The 18,016-nt window shown below is 48.7% G+C and overlaps 1 protein-coding gene and 1 long non-coding RNA gene across 3 annotated transcripts; one reads left to right on the top strand and one right to left on the bottom strand.

Annotated features, from left to right (window-relative positions):
- Positions 1-880: 880 nt before the first annotated feature.
- SPDYC (speedy/RINGO cell cycle regulator family member C) lies at positions 881-10,845 on the bottom strand. Of its 2 annotated transcripts, XM_044259641.1 has the most exons (8): positions 10,721-10,845; positions 3,575-3,657; positions 2,495-2,676; positions 2,171-2,229; positions 2,004-2,089; positions 1,732-1,903; positions 1,311-1,650; positions 881-1,117 (listed from the first exon to the last, which is right to left on the bottom strand). In XM_044259641.1, the coding sequence occupies exons 2-8, from the start codon at positions 3,652-3,654 to the stop codon at positions 1,083-1,085; spliced, it is 954 nt and encodes a 317-aa protein (XP_044115576.1). In that variant the 5' UTR covers positions 3,655-3,657; positions 10,721-10,845; the 3' UTR covers positions 881-1,082. The 2 variants fall into 2 exon arrangements, with proteins under 2 accessions (XP_044115576.1, XP_044115575.1); XM_044259640.1 differs by lacking the exon at positions 10,721-10,845 and having other exon boundaries at positions 2,495-3,652.
- Positions 3,597-10,862, top strand: LOC122913100. The gene is made up of 4 exons (XR_006385700.1): positions 3,597-3,630; positions 3,833-3,954; positions 8,649-8,717; positions 10,827-10,862. It is a non-coding gene; the product is annotated as an uncharacterized LOC122913100 (long non-coding RNA).
- Positions 10,863-18,016: the final 7,154 nt, after the last annotated feature.

Here is an 18,016-nt window from a genome sequence, read left to right as displayed (position 1 = left end):
TGGGATCGAGTCCTGCATCGGGCTCTCTGCTCATCGGAGAGCCTGCTTCCCTCTCTCTCTCTGCCTGCCTCTCTGACTACTTGTGATTTCTCTGTGTGTGTGTGTCAAATAAATAAATAAAATGTTTTTTAAAATGTAAAATGTACACATGAATATATTACCTCTCTGAAAAACAAATGAAAAGGACTTGGTAGCCCATGTCTTAGCTTTTAATGCCTGCAACCCCCCAGCTTTCTCATTTCCATGCTTCCTGGGAGCCACTCGGTGTGCAGGGAAATGGTGTGCAGATCCCCTTGTCTGACCCTGGTGGATTTCACCAGCTTCAGACCAGCAGCTCCCCCAAACACACCCTCCCCTCCAGACTTTCCCCAGGCAGCCATTCACTCTACTGGTGACACCCAGGGCTTGCCTCTGAGCTCTGTTCTTGAGACACTTCTAAACACTTCTAGGATTACTCTGCTCAAACCTCACAACAGGGGCGCCTGGATGGCCCAGTCGCTTAAACATCTGCCTTCAGCTCAGGTCATGATCCCAGGATTCTGGGATCAAACCCCACATGGGACTCCTCGCTCGGTGGGAAGCCTGCTTCTCCCTCTCCCTCTGCCTACCACTCTGCTGACTTGTGCTCTCTCTCTCTCTGACAAATAAAATCTTTAAAAAAAGAATACCTCTTGTCATTCAACCTCACAGACAACATGCACAGGTGATGTTATAGAAGGGAAAGCGAGGTTGGGTGACTGACTGGTCGTCACTGGAAAGGGAATTGTTATCAGAGCCTGTACTCGTGAGTCTGCATCACTGGCGCTTAACGTTGGCAGACCCCCTTCTCTTCCCACTCCCTCCCCACCCCTGCCCTGGGTCAAGGAGCCAGGCCAGGGCCTAAGCACAGTCGGTGCCCTATGGACACGAGTTTATTAGAGGGGCCGGGGTCAGAGTGGGTACATCCGAGAGGAGGTGACGGGGGGCCTGGGCAGCTCAGCCAGCCTGACGTCAATAGGACAGAAGGCTGGGGTGGGGGGCCCACAGCTAGTGGGCCTTGGGTCAGCGGGCGAGCAGGTGGGCTACTCTTCACCCAGCGAGTGTCAGCACCCAGGGCACGGTGGAGGCTTCGGGAGGACTGCGGAGAAAGGACGAAGAGGCTCATCAGAGAAGAAACTTACCGCATGCACACAGCTAAGAGGTGGCAGGGCTGGGACAGGGGCCCAAGCCTGCTGGACCCCAGGTCCTGTGTCCCTTCTTCCCATTTTATCAGGCCCCACACCTGCCTCCTAGGCTCCCAAGGCCAGCCTCAGCTGCTGTCCCCAACTCACTGTGGAGAGTGTAGGTGCCCGGCTCCAGCTGCAGTTGGGGGGGCGGGATGATGAGGAAGCCGCCCGCCAAGGGGTCTTCAGCCACTGAGAGGCAAGCTTGGAGGGGAGGGCAATGCCACTCAGGGTTTGGGGAAGGGCACTTGGATAAGACAGGCACCGGGTGGGGCTGGTGGCAGCACTGGCTGTGGGAAGGGGGCTGGCCATGGAGGGAACAGGGAGGTGGCGAGGGGCTGGGGGGCCCAGGAAGGAGGACCTGGGCCTTTGGACCCCTCTGAGCCCCACCGTGCTGGGGGTGCCGCTCTCGAGTCCAGGCCCAGTGGGACGGCTCCTTGGCCATGACCTGGCGTGAGTAGAGTCCGTAGTAAATGGGGGGGAGGTCCAGCCTTGTGCCCCCCACCCCAGAACGATGGTGGGGCCTCACCTCCTCACAGATCTCGCGGCTCACCATGGCCCGGAAGCCCATCCGGGCCCACAGCTTATCCCTTTGATGCAGGAAATCCGCCACCCGGAGATGCCAGTCTTTTCCCAGGGCCCACAGAAAAATCACGCATTTGGGGTCCTCCACGTCCTCCTCCATGTCATTGGCGAGAAACCTGGCGGGCAGCGAGCAGAGGCCATAAGCCTGTGGGTCCCCCCTGCCCCGCATCCCACAACCCCCAGCTAGCGTCTCCACTGACCACCCTGGCCACTCACAGAGCCAGGAACAGGTTGCTGTGGGTGTACTCGTGAAGCTTCAGGTTGGCGCGCCGGAAGTAGACCAGCACCATGGCCAGAAGGTACTGCAGATCCAGAAAGGGGGAGAGGTTACAGGGAGGAACAGGGGAGTGGGGGGGGGCTCTACTCCCACGGTGTCACCTCACCTTATCTGAAATCTGGAAACAGGGATCTTTGGATAGGAATTCCTGGAGGAAGCTGTGCTCTGCGGTAGAGAAGAGAGACGGCGGACTGGGGTTACCATCGGCCCCCATAAGACAAGAGCGGCTTCAGGGTTCCAAAGCCCAAGCCTCGGCTGAACCCACATTCTGCCAGGACCCCTCCCTTCCCCTTGCCACACTGGGGTCACCTGCAAAGGGAAGGGACAGAGATTTCAGAGGCAAGCGTGGGCAAGGGAGATCCTACCTCTCATCCTGATGTCAGTGCCAGGCCCCACAGCCCCTTCCATGCCGGCCCCCAAGTGAACTCACCCAGCAGGTTGAGAAAGGCCTGGAGCTCCTGGTGCGGGCGCTGATGGACAGACCCACTCCCCCCACCTGGACGGCTCCAGCCCCCCAGCTTCACCTGGGTGGCAACCTCGGGCAAAGTGGCCAAGTCTTGAGTGTCGCTCATCTCACGGCGGGTGGGAGCAGGTGGGGCAGGGCAGGACGGCCTGCAGAGAAAGCAGCCTCCGGATTTAGCACCTACCCTCCTCGCCCCCCACAAATCCAGGGGTTTGATGAGGCTGGCCTGACAGAGGACCTCCAGGAGGTGGGGAGATGGGCGTGGAGACTTGGGGTGGGGGGCGGGGCGGTGCCAGGAGCAGACAGAAACTGGCCTCTGTGTGGGGTGAGGAGGCCCGAAAAGCAGCAGAGCCCCTGGAGCCCGCAGCAGCAGCAGCACCCCCCACCCCACTCCATCCCGGTACCCCAGGCCGGACCAGGGAGGAAGCCCAGCAGCAACAGGGCTCGTGGAGGGCTTCCTAAGTGCCTGGAGCTGTGCTAAATTCTTTAAGAGCATTCTTCCTCCCGGTAGGTGGGTCTAGGTCAATACCCATCTCACAAACATGGAAGTGAAGAGCGGAAGTCTCATGGCCACTTAAATATGCGGCCTGCCTGACCCTCAAAGCCCAGGAGTTTAATTGCTCCTCTGGCCCCCCAACTCCCCCCTCACCAAAGCAGCATACTTGGAAGGACCACCAACCCCCTTCTTCACGGAGAGGAAAGTGAGGCCCAGAGGGGGGAATGTGATTAGACCAATAATTGCATTTAGAGTCATGTGAAGTGGGGGTCACCTCAAAATTTTCACGCTACGGGGAGAGGCGCCAACTCCGGGGCTCAGAAGTTGCCACGCACCACCCTGTGGCCAACCTGGGGACCTCCACCTAGGCTCCCACAAGCAGCCCACCCTTCTCCAAACAGCCTTACCTGAGCTAGGGGATCACCTACAGCATGACTCCGGCCCCCCAGCCGGCATTTATATACCCCCTGGCGCTGCTCCGCCCCCGAAGCCCTCCACCAATCAGACCCCTTCCTGGGGAGGGGGTGGGTCTTTGGGCCATCACCATCCACCTCCGCCTGGAGTGAACTCGGTCTCCACGTTCGCCTCCCAGCTGCGGCCTCCCAAGGTAAGAGCTTCTCCAAGGGTTCATCACCTGCAAGAGGGGTAAAGGCAGGACAGTGGGACCCCAGGACCAGAATGGCAAAACCGCCCCCTCCCCACCTCTTCATAAAGGTGGAGCCAAGGGGCGGGCCGGAAACGAGGCCTGGGCACCAATCACTGATTGTGCCTTGGGGCTGGGTTGCTGGCCGGGGCTGTGTTTGTTTCAGATCCAGGAACCTCAAAACCTAGGAGCCAGAGAGGAGAGTGTCTTGGCATGAGAATTCCCAGAGTCCACATCCCCCTTCCAAGATCCCTGAACGGCAGGGGGAGCCTAGGCAGTGGCTCCAAGGTAGGACAAGAGGCCTTTGCCAAAGACCACCAAGCCCCTCCCACCCCACCCCACCCCACCCCACCCCAACCCACCCCAACCCCGCCCCCATCCCCGTGCACACCTTAAGCCTTTCCGCCCTCACTGCGTCATTTACTCTCTTTACAATCCTATGGGACAGTCAGCACCTTTATTACTTTGTACATTTGACAAGTGACACTTTTTTCCCCAATTTTTTTTATTGTGGTCAAATACACATCACATACAATTTAGTATCTTAGCCATTTTTGAGTAGATTTAAGTACATTCATACTGTTTTGCAAACAGTATGACCATCATCTATCTCCAGAACGCTTCATCTTGCAAAAGTGGGTGTCTACACCTATCAAACAATCATCCCCCTTCCCCTCCCCCAGTGCAGGGTAACCACCATGCTGCCTTCTGTGTCTGTGAATTCAGCTACTCTAGGGGCCTCCTACAAGGAGAATCACACGGGAGTTGTCTTTTTGTGACCAGCTTATTTCACTTAGCATGTCTTCAGGGTTCATCCGCACCCTGGCATATGTCAGGATTTCCTTCCTTTTTAAGGCTGAGTAATATTCCGCTCCGCGGATAGACCACAGTTTGCTTATCAGTTCATTCACCCATGGGCACATAGGCTGTTTCCCCCACCTGGCTCTGGTGAATAAGGCAGCCATGAGCGTAAGTGTACGAATATCTTGAGACCTGGCTGTTCATTCTTTGAGGTGTACACTGAGAAGGATCAGGTGGTAATTCTACATGTAATTCTTTGAGGAAGCGTCAAGCTGTTTTCCACAGCCACGGCACCATTTTGCAGTCGTGCAAATGGAGGCCGAGGGTTCTAACTTCGCATTGTGGCCAACATTGCTATTTTCTGTTTTGTTGATGGTAGCCACCCTGAGTGAGAGGTGCTAACGGATGACTTTTAAAATACATATTGGGCGCCTGGGTGGCCCAGTGGGTTAAGCCGCCAGGTCATGATCTCAGGGTCCTGAGATCGAGTCCCGCATGGGGCTCTCTGCTCAGCAGGGGGCCTGCTTCCCTTCCCCCCTCTCTCTGCCTGCCTCTCTGCCTACTGTGATCTCTCTCTGTCAAATAAATAAATAAAATCTTTAAAAAAATAAAATAAAATACGTATTTACGGTCACCTGGGTGGCTCAGTCGGTTGAGCATGTGCCTTCTGCTCAGGTCATGATCTCGGGGTCCTGGGACTGAGTCCCCACATCTGGCTCCCTGCTCCGTGGGGAGCCTGCTTCTCCCTCTCACTCTCCCTCTCCGATCTCTCTTGCTCTCATTCTCTCTCAAATAAATTAATCTTTAAATAAAATAAAATATGTATTCAATAAAAATGGAGGCCACAAAGAAGTTGAACCATTTATGCTCCAAATCCCACCAGTGGTGACAACAGAAGTGGGCTCAAGTCACATGACCAAGACGTCTGCCGCTGTGAGGTCGGTTTTGTGGTTCTCACTTGATCTTAGCCAAAAGGCCGAGCTCTTGCTGACATTTTTCAGATGCGAAACTGAGGCTCATTGGGGCCTCAACCTGCCGACGTTTGAGTGAAGGAGGGAAGGAATGTGGCAGGTGTGGAGGCCAGGTCCGCGGACCTCAGTTGCCACAGTGCCACGGTTCACTGTTGGACGCTCAGCAGCTGTCTCGACTTTGCTTCCAGTCTCAGGCTTTGACCCTGGCTGCCGGTGTGACTTTTCATTCCTAGGGACTCTCCCTCCTGTTCTGCATCCCTTCGTCTCTGTCGGTTTCTGAATCCATTAATCTCTTGATCTCTGTGTCTCTCAATCTCTCTGCGTTTCTGGGTATCTGGGTATTTTGGGGTCTCTTGGTGTCTCCGTGTCTTGGGGTTTCATGGAGTCACTGAATCTCTCCAGGTGTCTCTGGATCTCTGGATCTCTCTCAGTGTCTGGGTCTCTATATGCATCTCTGTATCTCTTGGTCACTCTGGATCTCTGGACATCTCTCAGTTTCTGCGTGCCTTAGAATCTCTGGGTTCCTGAGTTTCTGTATCTCTGTATCTCTCCTTTCTTTGTGTCTCTGGTCTGAGTCCTCTCCTTGGGGCCACCTCCCACGCTCCCTGAGGCTGCTGAGCCTCTCTCCACCTACCGGGTCCCATCAGACTGCCCTGCTTGTGTGTGGGGGGGTTCCATGTCTGTTTCTCCTTGTGTATTTAATGTTGGCCTCCCCAGAAAGGAAGCTGTGACCTCCACGGTCTCCATAGCAAGTCCCCTAAACATGTCACTAAAGAGCCTATAACTGAATCAGTTCCCATGTTTGTCACGACCACCCATGATGTGAATATGGTTAATAGCCTCGTTTTACAAATCAGAAGGACAACAGCTAAACCCCAGAGTTTGGATGGTCCCTGGGAGGTTACGTAACTCACTGCTGGCCACGCAGCTAGTGAGGGGAGGGCCACATTTCAACCTGGCGGTCTGACCTAGGCCCCACGCGGAAGCCTAAGCCACGGAGCCTGGCCGTCTGGTCTAGCGCTGTTTCCGGACAAAGCCTGACACAGAGAAGGTGTTCAGAACGAATGAACGAATGAATGAAGGAAGGAAGGAATCCCTCAGACCAACTGTGTGTTCAGCCCCCCACCCTCAGCAGGTAGGTACAAAGAAGCCTCAGGTGGGTTTCAGGCCCAATCCCTTCAGTGCCAGCCTTGGGTTCCACGCTCCACACTGGAGAGAACTTTTCGTTTTTCATTTTGAAAGGATTTTCGACTCACATAGGTGTTGCCTGAAAAGTATGGAGGGGCGCTTGGGTGGCTCAGTCAGTTAAGCGTCCAACTCTTGATTTCGGCTCCGGTGGTAATCTCAGGGTCATAAGATCGAGTCCCACACAGGGCTCTGCACTGAACGGGATGCCTGCTTACGATTCTCTTCCTCTCTCTCTCTCTCTGCCCCTCCCCCACTCCCATGCCTCTTTAAAAAAAAAGGAAAAGTATGGAAAAGTTTTGTGTCCTCTTTGCCCAGCTTCCCCCAATGCTAACATCTTACCTAACCAGAAAACACTGAGAACCAGGAAATTGACACTGGTATAACAAAACTGTGCACCTCATCCAGATTTCATTAGTTTTGACAAGCACTCATTTATTTACTTGCATGGTGTCTGGTTCTATAAATGTTATCACACGCTTGGACTGGTGTATCTACAACCCCAAGCAGGATATGAACAATTCCATCACCCAGAGGAGCTCTCTTACCAGTCCTTCAGAGGCACACCCTCCGCCCCACCCGCCTCCAGCAACCATTCCTGTGTCACCACCGTAGGAACATTACACAATTAGAATCATACTGGATGTGACCTTGCAGGCTGGCTTTTTCACTCTGCGTTTCATCTGCCCAGGTTGCTGCATGTATCAAAGGTTCGTTCCTTTGTATGACCATGTTTTGTTTTTTAAAAGATTTTATGGGGGCACAAGGGGGGCTCAGTGGGTTAAAGCCTCTGCCTTCGGCTCAGGTCAGGATCCCAGGGTTCTGGGGCTTTCTGCTCGGCAGGGAGCCTGCTTCCTCCTCTCTCTGTGCCTGCTTCTCTGCCTACTTGTGACCTCTGTATGTCAAATAAATAAATAAAATCTTTAAAAAAAAGATTTTATGTATTTGTCAGAGAGAGAGAACACAAAAATAAATAAAATCTTTAAAGAAAAAAATCTTTAAAAAAATAATAATCTTTACTGGAATTCTTTGTATAATGTGTCACGCATTTCTGGGTCTAACCATACTTACTTATGTGGTTTCCTTAGTCGTGTGGGTTTAATTTGCACTTCCCTAACGGCTAATGATACCGAACATCTTGTGCTTATTTTCAATTGTGGAGTATATTGTTGCCCTCTTCCCCACCAAGAGATGTTAGCCCTCCCTCCTCCATTTCCTGTGAATGTGATGTTATTTGGAAACAGGGTCTCTGCAGATGTAATCAGGTAAAGATGAGATCAGACTTGATAAGGGTAAGTCCTAGTCTAGTATGACTGGTGACCTTAGAAGGGAAGAGCCTCGGAGACAGACACAGAGAGGAGAACACCAGGTGAAGACAGACGCATGGGGAGGAGGGGAAAGGGGGCCCTGGATGGCTCAGTTGGTGGAATATCTGACTCCTGGTTTTGGCTCAGGTCATGATCTCATCAAGGTCACAGAAATTGAGCCCTCCGGGGCTCCAGGCTCAGTGGGGAGTCTGATGGAGATTCTCTCTCTCCCTCTGCCCCTTGTCCAGTGCTCACGCCCTCTCTCTCTCTCTCTCTCTCAGTTTCAGATAAGATCCCCAGACCGAAGACAGCCATGTACAGCAGAGGCAGACGCCGGAACGTTGTGACTGCCATACAGGGAACACCACAGTTTGCTTGCACCCACCAGAGAGAGAGCATGGAGCCACTAACACCTTGATTTTGGGCTTCTGGCCTCCAACGCGGAGATAGTAGCTTTTTCCCTGAAGCCCTCCCGCTCATGGTGCTTTGCTATGTGGCAGCCCTGGGACATGCGTACATTTTGCGTCTGTGCATCTTCTCTGGTCAAGTGTTTCTTGAGATCTGTTGCCTGTTTGTTAACTGGATGTCTGTTTTCTTATCGTCAAGTCTGGAGCATTCTTTACATATTCTCAGTGCAAGCTTTTGTCAGATAAGTGATTTGTAAATATTTTCTCCCGAACTAGAGCTCATCATTTTGCTTCTTACTGTTGTCTTTCAGGGAACACGGCTTTCATTTTTGATGATGTTCCGTGATCGACTGTTGTTAATAAACTGTGGGATTTCAAAGGTAGGGGTTCTCCCATTCAAGGGTCTCAAGGAGCCCAAGAGAGAGACAAAAATAAGAGAGGAGAGGGCGCCTGGGTGGCTCAGTGGGTTAAGCCGCTGCCTTTGGCTCAGGTCATGATCTCAGGGTCCTGGGATCGAGTCCCGCATCGGGCTCTCTGCTCAGCAGGGAGACTGCTTCCCTTCCTCTCTCTCTCTCTGCCTGCCTCTCTGCCTACTTGTGGTCTCTCTCTCTCTCTGTCAAATAAATAAATAAATAAATATTTTTTTTTAAAAATCCCATAATTTAAAAAAAAATATATATATATAAGAGGAGAGAAGCAGCCAAGGGTAGATCACTCTAGAAGAAAAAACCAGAGTCTCAGGGCTGGGGATGCCCAGACTGGGTGTGTAGGAGGCCCAGGGGGCGGGGGGGGGGGGGCAGGAGCTGGGGTGGGGGTGACTGGAGGATGGAGGAGCTGGAGATGAGCCCTGAGTGGGCATGTTCGGGGGGTTACCATGGAACACAATCGTGGAGGCAGAGGGCAGCCAAACTTCCAGGCCTGGTTCTGGACACCCTTCTCGGCCCATGCTCCTGGATTTGCTACCTGAATTGTCTTGTCTATTCCACTGGCTTTAGATCTTTCCAGAGGCCACAGAGGCTCTTCCCAGCCCTACACTCCCTCATGTCCACATTCATACCTCTCGCTGCCTCTCAGCCCTCTCTGCTGATTTTCTCTAGGCACCTCACAATCTGCCCCCAGGAACCATCCCTTCCTCCTTTCCCCGACCACTTACCAGCAGTTGTTCAAAAGCAACATAGTAACAACAAAATTAGGGGTCGTTCCTCAGTACATTTTTTATTGCCCTGCGTCAACCACATAGAAAAGTACACAGAACGGAAATGAGTTCCATGATGAATTTTCAGAACCCACCTGTGTAGCCGGGGGCCCCACGTGCCCTGCCCAGTCTCTATCCACCGCCGCCATCCCCCATGCTCCCCAAAGGCCAGTCACTGTTCTGGACTCTAACCTCATCAGTTAGTTTTGCCTGTTTTTAACTTTACGTAAATAGAAGCATACAGTAGGTTTGCTCTGGGGTGAGATTTCGTCATGCTGCTGCTTCCTTCCCCTTGCTGGTGAGAATTTGGATTTTCTTTTTTTTTTTTTTTTTTTTTGACAGATAGAGATCACAAGTAGGCAGAGAGAGAGGAGGAAGCAGGCTCCACGCTGAGCACAGAGCCCGATGCGGGGCTCGATCCCAGAACACTGGGATCGTGACTTGCACCAAAGGCAGAGGCTTTTAACCCACTGAGCCACCCAGGCGCCACTTGGGTGAGAATTTGAAAGTATTTTTACTTTCTTTTGCATCCCTGACATCCAGTTCATCACTACATCTTGTGGATTCTCACTCAAAAATCACTCCCTAGTTCATGCCCACCTCCCCCCAGTTGCCTCCCTGGCCATCAACTCCTGCCTGATGACCCCCGCGGTCTGCTGAGTACTCTCTGCCTTCTTGTGCTCTTGGCCCTCCCTAGAGCTGCAGTGATCTTTGAAAAATAGTCCTTTCAGGGGTGCCTGGGTGGCTCAGTCGGTTAAGCATCTGCCTTAGCTCTGGTCATGATCTCTTAATAAAATACAACCTCCTTAACCATGGTACTTAGATATGATCACATCTTGTTTCCTTGTTACCTCCCAGTACGTCAATACCTTTGATCAGGGACCTGGTCAGCTTTGTCTGTCCCCAAGCTTCCAGCCCTGACTCAGAGCCTACTGTGTAGCCCTCTGCTCACATTCCCGGGATGAACTGATGGCTTACCAGGTCCTGCACCCTCTGGTCTTGCTCCTCTGACCGTGGCCCTGGCGCTGACCCTCCCCCACCCTCCAGCCAGACCAGCTTCTTTAGTTCTTCTCTGAACTCTGTCCCCCACTCCTTGCCCCAGGGCCTTTATGCATGCTAGTTCCTCCCAATAAGACAGGTGTCCTTTCTCTGGGACAATTCTACTCCCTTACCCCCTTTTATACTTACCGGGTGGCTTGCTTCAGTTGCTGGAATTTGAGTAGAAACGGTTTATGCCGTATCTGAGCAAAAGCTGTCAGAGCCCCAAGATGGTTCTACCCTTCCTCTTTTCCAGCTGCACTGGACAGCCTCTCTAGCCTGGAATCCGGAATAAAGAAGGCATGGAACGGATCCTGAGCCAAGCTGTAAAGGGCATGGATTGTGAACAAGAGATAAACTTTTGTTTTTGAAAGCCACTAAGATTTGGGAATTGCTTATTGTCATATCAGATCTCTATTTGCTGCTGTGACAAATTGCCAGAAATAGAACAAATTTACTATCTTTTATATGAATCTATTCTATTGCAGGTTCTGGAGGTTCCATGTGGACCTGGCCTGCATTCCTTGGTTCATGGCCTCACCCTCTGTCTTCACAGAGATCAGCCCCATGTCTTCAAATCTCGAACTCGGACCCCACTTCCACTTTTAAGGACCCTGATGATGACATTGAGCTCACCTAGATAATCCACGATAATCTCTCCATCTCCAGATCCCAGACTTAATCACATCTCCAGAGTACCTTTTGCTCTGAGGTCAGATTCCCAGTTTCCAGGAATTGGGAGGGAGACATCTTTGAGAGGCCGCTATTCTACCCACTATATATATTACAGCATAATTTATGCTGTGCTACCAAATTTCCTATTTATAAAATTGTATATTAGCACTGCGTGCTATCTATAAAAATACACATGAAACACAAGGATATGGGGGTACCTCGGTGGCTCAGTCGGTTGGGCGGCTGACTCTTGATTTCGGCTCAGGCTGTGATCTCAGGGTCATGAGATCGAGCCCCGTGTCAGGCTCCTTGCCAGGCATAGAGCCTGCTTGGGATTCTCTCTCTCTCCATCTGTCCTGCCCCACATTGCTCGTGCTCTTTCAAAAGGAAAAAAAAAAAAAAAGAAGAAGGATATAAAGAATTTGGAAGTATAAGGATAGAGAAAAGAATTAGGCAAATACTAAAAGAAAGTTGAAATAGCTACATTAGTATAGCTATTAACAAAGTCCAGGTTAAAAGCATTACCAGGCAGAAAGAGGGTGCTTCGGTAATGATTTCTAAAATATATAGCAATTTAGAATTTATTTATTCTTTTTTTTTTTTTTTTTTTTTTTATACATGTCTTTTTTTTTTTTTTTTTTAGATTATTTATTTATTTATTTGACAGAGAGAGAGATCACAAGTAGGCAGAGAGGCAGTCAGAGAGAGAGGGGGGAAGCAGGCTCCCTGCTGAGCCGAGAGCCCGATGCGGGGCTCGATCCCAGAACACTGAGATCATGACCTGAGCTGAAGGCAGCGGCTTAACCCACTGAGCCACCCAGGCGCCCCTAGAATTTATTTATTCTTAAAAATAAAGTCCATGGGGCACCTGGGTGGCTCAGTCGGTTAAGTGTCTACCTTCAGCTCAGGTCATGATCTTGGAGTGCCAGGATCAAGTCCGGCAATTGGCTCCCCAGTCAGCAAGGAGTCTGCTCCTCCCTCTGCTCCTCCTGCTGCTTGTCCTCTCTCTCTCTCTCTCTCTAATCAATAAATAAAATCTTAAAAAAAAAAAGTAAAGTCCATAAGCAATAAAAATATGTAACTATATTGGGGTGCCTGGGTGGCTCAGTGGGTTAAGCCTCTGCCTTCAGCTCAGGTCATGATCACAGGGTCCTGGGATTGAGCCCTGCATCAAGCTCTCTGCTCAGCGGAGAGTCTGCTTCCCCCCACCATCTGCCTGCCTCTCTGCCTATTTGTGATCTCTCTCTGTCAAATAAATAAATAAAATCTTTTTTCAAAAGATATGTATATATATATATGTATGTATATAGAACCACAAGGGAAAATAAATAGCAATAAAGCAATAAAAATAGGTAAACTTAGGGCGCCTGGGTAGCTCAGTGGGTTAAGCCTCTGCCTTCAGCTCAGGTCACGATCTCAGGGTCTCAGGGTCCTGGGATCGAGATGCGCATTGGATGGGCTCTCTGCTCAGCAGGAAGCCTGCTCCCTCTCTCTCTGTCTGCCTCTATGCCTACTTGTGATTTCTTTCTCTCTGTCAAATAAATAAAATCTTTTTAAAAAATAAGTAAACTTGTATATAGATACATTATATATACATATAAATGGATAAAACCACAAGGAAAAACAGACAAATCATAATTGCAGATTTGATGGCACATAAAAAAAGAAAAAAAAAAGATTTGACAGCCCGTGCAGGCAAAAAAATTACCAAAGGCATAAAAGATAGGAAGAAATAATGAATTTGACCTAGTGGACAATATAGAACATTGCACTAAATGCAGAAAAACATACCCAGAACACTTTCCAATAAATTGATTAAATACTCGAGCACAACGCAACTCAACCAATTTCAAGCAAGAGGCATCCTTGAGCAGTTGAGTAGCGAAGGAGGTTAGAAAAGGGGGGTGGGATTTAGGGTCTTACAAGACAAAAGAGAATATTGGAGGCCACAAAGATTGGCCTGCAAAATATTGGAGGCCACAAATCCCTCTCCCCACCCAACAAATAAATGAAAATCCACTAGACCATAGACTTTGCTCTATTGAGATGAGTATGCTATTGAACTAGGAATCTTGTAAAACCTCCAACACCACAAAAATGAAAAAGAAGATTATTAGCAGATCTGTATGGAGCTATTATTTTTAAAAAAACGGGGGGGGGTTGCCTGGGTGGCTCAGTGAGTTAAGCCTCTGCCTTCAGCTCAGGTCATGATCTCAGGATCCTGGGATCAGGCCTGGCATCGGGCTCTCTGCTCAGCGGGGAGCCCACCTCCCTCTCTCTCTCTGCCTGCCTCTCTGCCTACTTGTGATCTGTCTGTCAAATAAATAAATAAAATCTTTAAAAAAAAAATGAAGAAAGAAATGTAGAGGCGCTTGTCTGACTCAGTCAGTAGAGCATGCTCACTGATCTCAGGGTTGGGAGTTCAAGCCCCATGTTGGGAATGGAACCTACTAATCCATAATACAAACACACAAAAAATCAGAAAATAAAATACACATCAACTGACAAGATCTCCCCTCACCGAAAAAAACAACCACAAGTCCAACGAAAAGTACCCCCCCCAAAAAAGAACATATCACATTTCAGGTCACAAAGAAATCATCGGTAAGTTCAATAACATAGAAATATTATAAACAATATTGTCTGAGCACATAATAAAATAAGAAATGATTAATAAAGGCAAAACCAAAAGCAAACTGCAATACCAATTTCTAAAAAATAATGAGAATGAGAATCCTCCCTGTTGGATTCTGTGAAATCTGTTGAAAGCAACAATCAGAGGGAAGTTTGCTGCACTAAACACTTTCACCATTAAAATGAAAGAATGAAAAGAAATTAATTTAAATTCCCAGCTCGAAGTTAGAGAAAGGGCCACAAAGTAAACCCAAAGAAAGTACAAATGGGGAAACAATTAAAAATAAAAACAAAAACAAAGATGAGTGGATTGAAGAATAAAAATTGGACTTGGATTTTCAGAAAAATTAGAAAATAGAAAAAAGTACCAGCTCACTTGTTTAAGAAAAGGGTCGTAGGGGCACCTGGGTGGCTCAGTGGGTTAAAGCCTCTGCCTTTGGCTCAGGTCATGATCCCAGGGTCCTGGGATCGAGCCCCACATCGGGCTCTCTGCTTGGTGGGGAGCCTGCTTCCTCCTCTCTCTCTGCCTGCCTCTCTGCCTACTTGTGATCTCTCTCTCTGTCAAATAAATAAATAAAATCTTTAAAATAAAGAAAATAAAAGGGCGGTAGAGCACATGTATAATAAGTAAGAAATGACCAGAGGAAAACCGTGGACAAAGAAATATGTTTCCATCTTAAGGTTCATTTCCAAAATGTCAGAGTGAGGAGTGCAGTAAACTCTCTCCCCAACGAAACAACCATTTAACAGGGAAAAAATAATTTTGACAACTCAGCTATTCAGTGTCTGGAAGTTATCCGACAGGCATATCCAACAAACGTAGAAGAATTCATTAAGGAAAATCTCAGTAAGAACAGTGAGAACTTGTGGCATTTGGGCCACAACGCACTCCTTTCTCTTTCCATCCCCTGCCCCTTCTGTCTTCCAAAAGCTGTCTTCTGGGGCTGTGCAGCCGAGAAAACAGGGCCCCCCCCCTCCCATTCCAATCCCTATTTCCCAGTATAGAGTGAGTATTTTCACTCCAGGAGGGGCAAACGCTCAATGGTGTCACCCCCTTGTCACGGAAACTCTCTCTAGTCCAGGAAGGTGCCAAAAAAAGGACCAAGCATCTTCTCCCCCGACACAACCCACACTTGCAGGGAAGAAGCTCTACTCCAGGCATGACAGGCCTAAAATACTGGATCCCCAGGCTTCACACCCCAGCCGTCTCCTAGGACAGGTGTTGCGTGCCAGAAGGAAAAGTCCAGAGGACCTCAGGCTGCTGTCCCCCTCCCCCACCAGCTTACAGAGCAGAGGCTTTACTGGTGATAATGGCTGCTCTCCCCACCCCTAAATCCCACAGGGTAAGACAGGGGTTCCATAAGGAGGAAGAGCTCCATGGTTCTACCGGAAGGAACTGATTTTATCTGGCACAATGGCAGCCTGTGGCTTGTCTTCTCATTCCCAGTTCCTAGTTAACAAAAACTTGAGTTTTCTTTTTTTTTTTTTTTTAAAGATTTTATTTATTTATTTGACAGAGAGAAATCACAAGTAGGCAGAAAGGCAGGCAGAGAGAGAGAGAGAGGGAAGCAGGCTCCCTGCTGAGCAGAGAGCCCGATGCGGGACTCGATCCCAGGACCCTGAGATCATGACCTGAGCCGAAGGCAGCGGCTTAACCCACTGAGCCACCCAGGCGCCCTTGAGTTTTCCATCTTGGGCCTTTCTCGCTTTTTCTCTCTTGGACCAGTTAATCCTAAGGGAAACAGTGTTTCCATCTTTGGCCTTTCTCACTTCCTCTCTCTTGGATCAGTTATTCTGAGGGAAGCCGAGCTGTAAGCAGTCCCACGGAGAGGCCCACGCAGTGAAGAACCTCCAGGCTTGGTCTCCAGCTGGGAGGAGCTGAGGCCTGCCCACAGCCGCGTGAGGGAGCTTAGAAGGGGACTTTCTTAAGCTTCGGCCTCCGCGGAGCCTCAAGTTGACCGCAGCCTTGCTTAACTCATTAAGTTAACTCATTAAGATGAGCTCATGAGAGACCGCGAGCCAGAGCCCTCAATGAGGCCGCACCCAGATTCCAGGCGCCCACAGAAGTTGCTAGAACACAGGAGATAGATAGCTATCATGACAATAGATTGCTAAACAGAGGACCAGTCCTAGCAGTCATTAATACAAGTATAAAGCCTCTGCAAGTAACACAATGTGGTAGGGGTACAGGAAAAGACAAACCAGCAGAATAGAAGAGAAAATCTAACCGCAGTACAGGGGAAATCCGGTACGGAACAGGAGGCACAGGCAGGACCTCAAATCCACCGGAGAAAAGGTGGCCTTTATAATAAATGGTGTGGGACCACCACTAGCTCTCTGGACAAAGAAGAAAAAAAAGACCCATTCTTTACACTCTAGCTAAGAATTCGGGTATATCAGGAATCGAAATGTCAAATATAAAACCATTGGAGTACTAGAAGAAAATATGAGTGATTTCCTTATTCCCCTCTGAGTAGAGACAACTTTTCTAACTCTGATTCAAAATCCAGAGATAGTAAAAGAGAAGATTAATAAATTCTACCACCTCATGTGAAGAAAAGAGCTTTGCCCGGTGAAAACATGAAGAAGCTGTGACGGCCATCTTGGGATCCTGAGAGGACAGGTCAGGAGACAAAAATCAACGCTGAGAATGTCAGGGGAGAAAGATAAGAAAATCCTGGATCTCTGATGACATCATTGAGCCATTTAATTACCAGAGGCATTTACCACCTACTCGGGCTTCTCATTGTATGAAATAATAAACGTCCTTTATTTTAAAGCCTTCAGAAGAGGAGACTTTTGCTTGGGTTGAAATGATCTCATGCTAATCCTTGATCCACATAAAACATCCCAGCAAAAGGAACATTGTATACAAACTAGAAAACAAAAGTTTCTGAACAAAGGAAGACACCAGACAAATTAAGAGAAAACTTTTCAACCCATGTCCATAGTATAGAAAGAACTATTAAAAATTGTGAGGCAAAAGACTAGAACCCAGATTTTTAAAAATGGGGAAGAGATCGCAACAGAAAATTCACTGAATAAAAGAAATAAAAATCATTTTCAAACGTATGAAAAAATCTCCAAACTCAAATAAATCAACTTAAATCAACACCAAGACACCTACCAGATTGGTAAAAAGTAAACAATATGACAACATATTTTGTTGGTGAGGCTGTGGTGAAACAGACCTTCCCATGTTGCCAGTGGAAACGGGAACTGTGTGACCCTTCTGTAGGGAAATTTGGCACATCTAACAAAGCTACGTGTGTACTTACTTTGTGGCCCAGTAATGTCACTTCCAGGAATTTCCCCTGATGTATACCTCCAACAATATGAAAATATATATGCATGAGGTTATTTATTGAAGCATTGTTTGTCATTGCAAATAATTGAAACACACTTTACATACTATGTCATACATGGGAGATAAGTGAGGGGATTTGGTACATCCAGACAATGGAGTACTATGCAGCTATAAAAGGGGAAAAAGGTGGGCACCTGAGTAGTCATTTGGTTGAGTGACCAACTTGATTTTTCAGCTCGTCATGATCTCAGGCTCATGAGATCGAGCCCTGCATCATACTCTGAGCTCAGCATGGAGTCTGTTTGAGATTCTCTCTCTCTCTCCCCCGCTGCCCCTCCCTGCTCTCTCAAACAAACAAGCAAACAAATAAATAAATAAATAAAATTTTAAAACAAAAAGAATGAAGAAAATCTCTATGAACCACAAGGGAGTAATTTCCAGCATATAGGATGTTATCCTTTATGCAAGAAGGAGGGGTTATAAGAAAATATACCTGTATCGGGGCGCCTGGGTGGCTCAGTGGGTTAAGCCGCTGCCTTCGGCTCAGGTCATGAACTCAGAGTCTTGGGATCGAGCCCCACATCGGGCTCTCTGCTCAGCAGGGAACCTGCTTCCTCCTCTCTCTCTGCCTGCCTCTCTGCCTGCTTGTGATCTCTCTCAAATAAATAAATAAAACCTTTAAAAAAAAAAAAAGAAAATATACCTGTATCTATCCATTTGTGCAAAAAATGTGATATTTGTGCAAAAAAGAAAAAAAAACAAGACAGATAAAACCAGAACTGATGACATTTATTACCTTTATGGAGTAGGAGGGAACAGGTTAGAAAGAA

Source organism: Neovison vison, chromosome 7, assembly GCF_020171115.1.
Source record: "Neovison vison isolate M4711 chromosome 7, ASM_NN_V1, whole genome shotgun sequence".
NCBI lineage: Eukaryota > Metazoa > Chordata > Mammalia > Carnivora > Mustelidae > Neogale > Neogale vison.
Note: the sequence above shows the minus strand (reverse complement) of the source record. Positions and strands in the feature narration are given on the sequence as shown.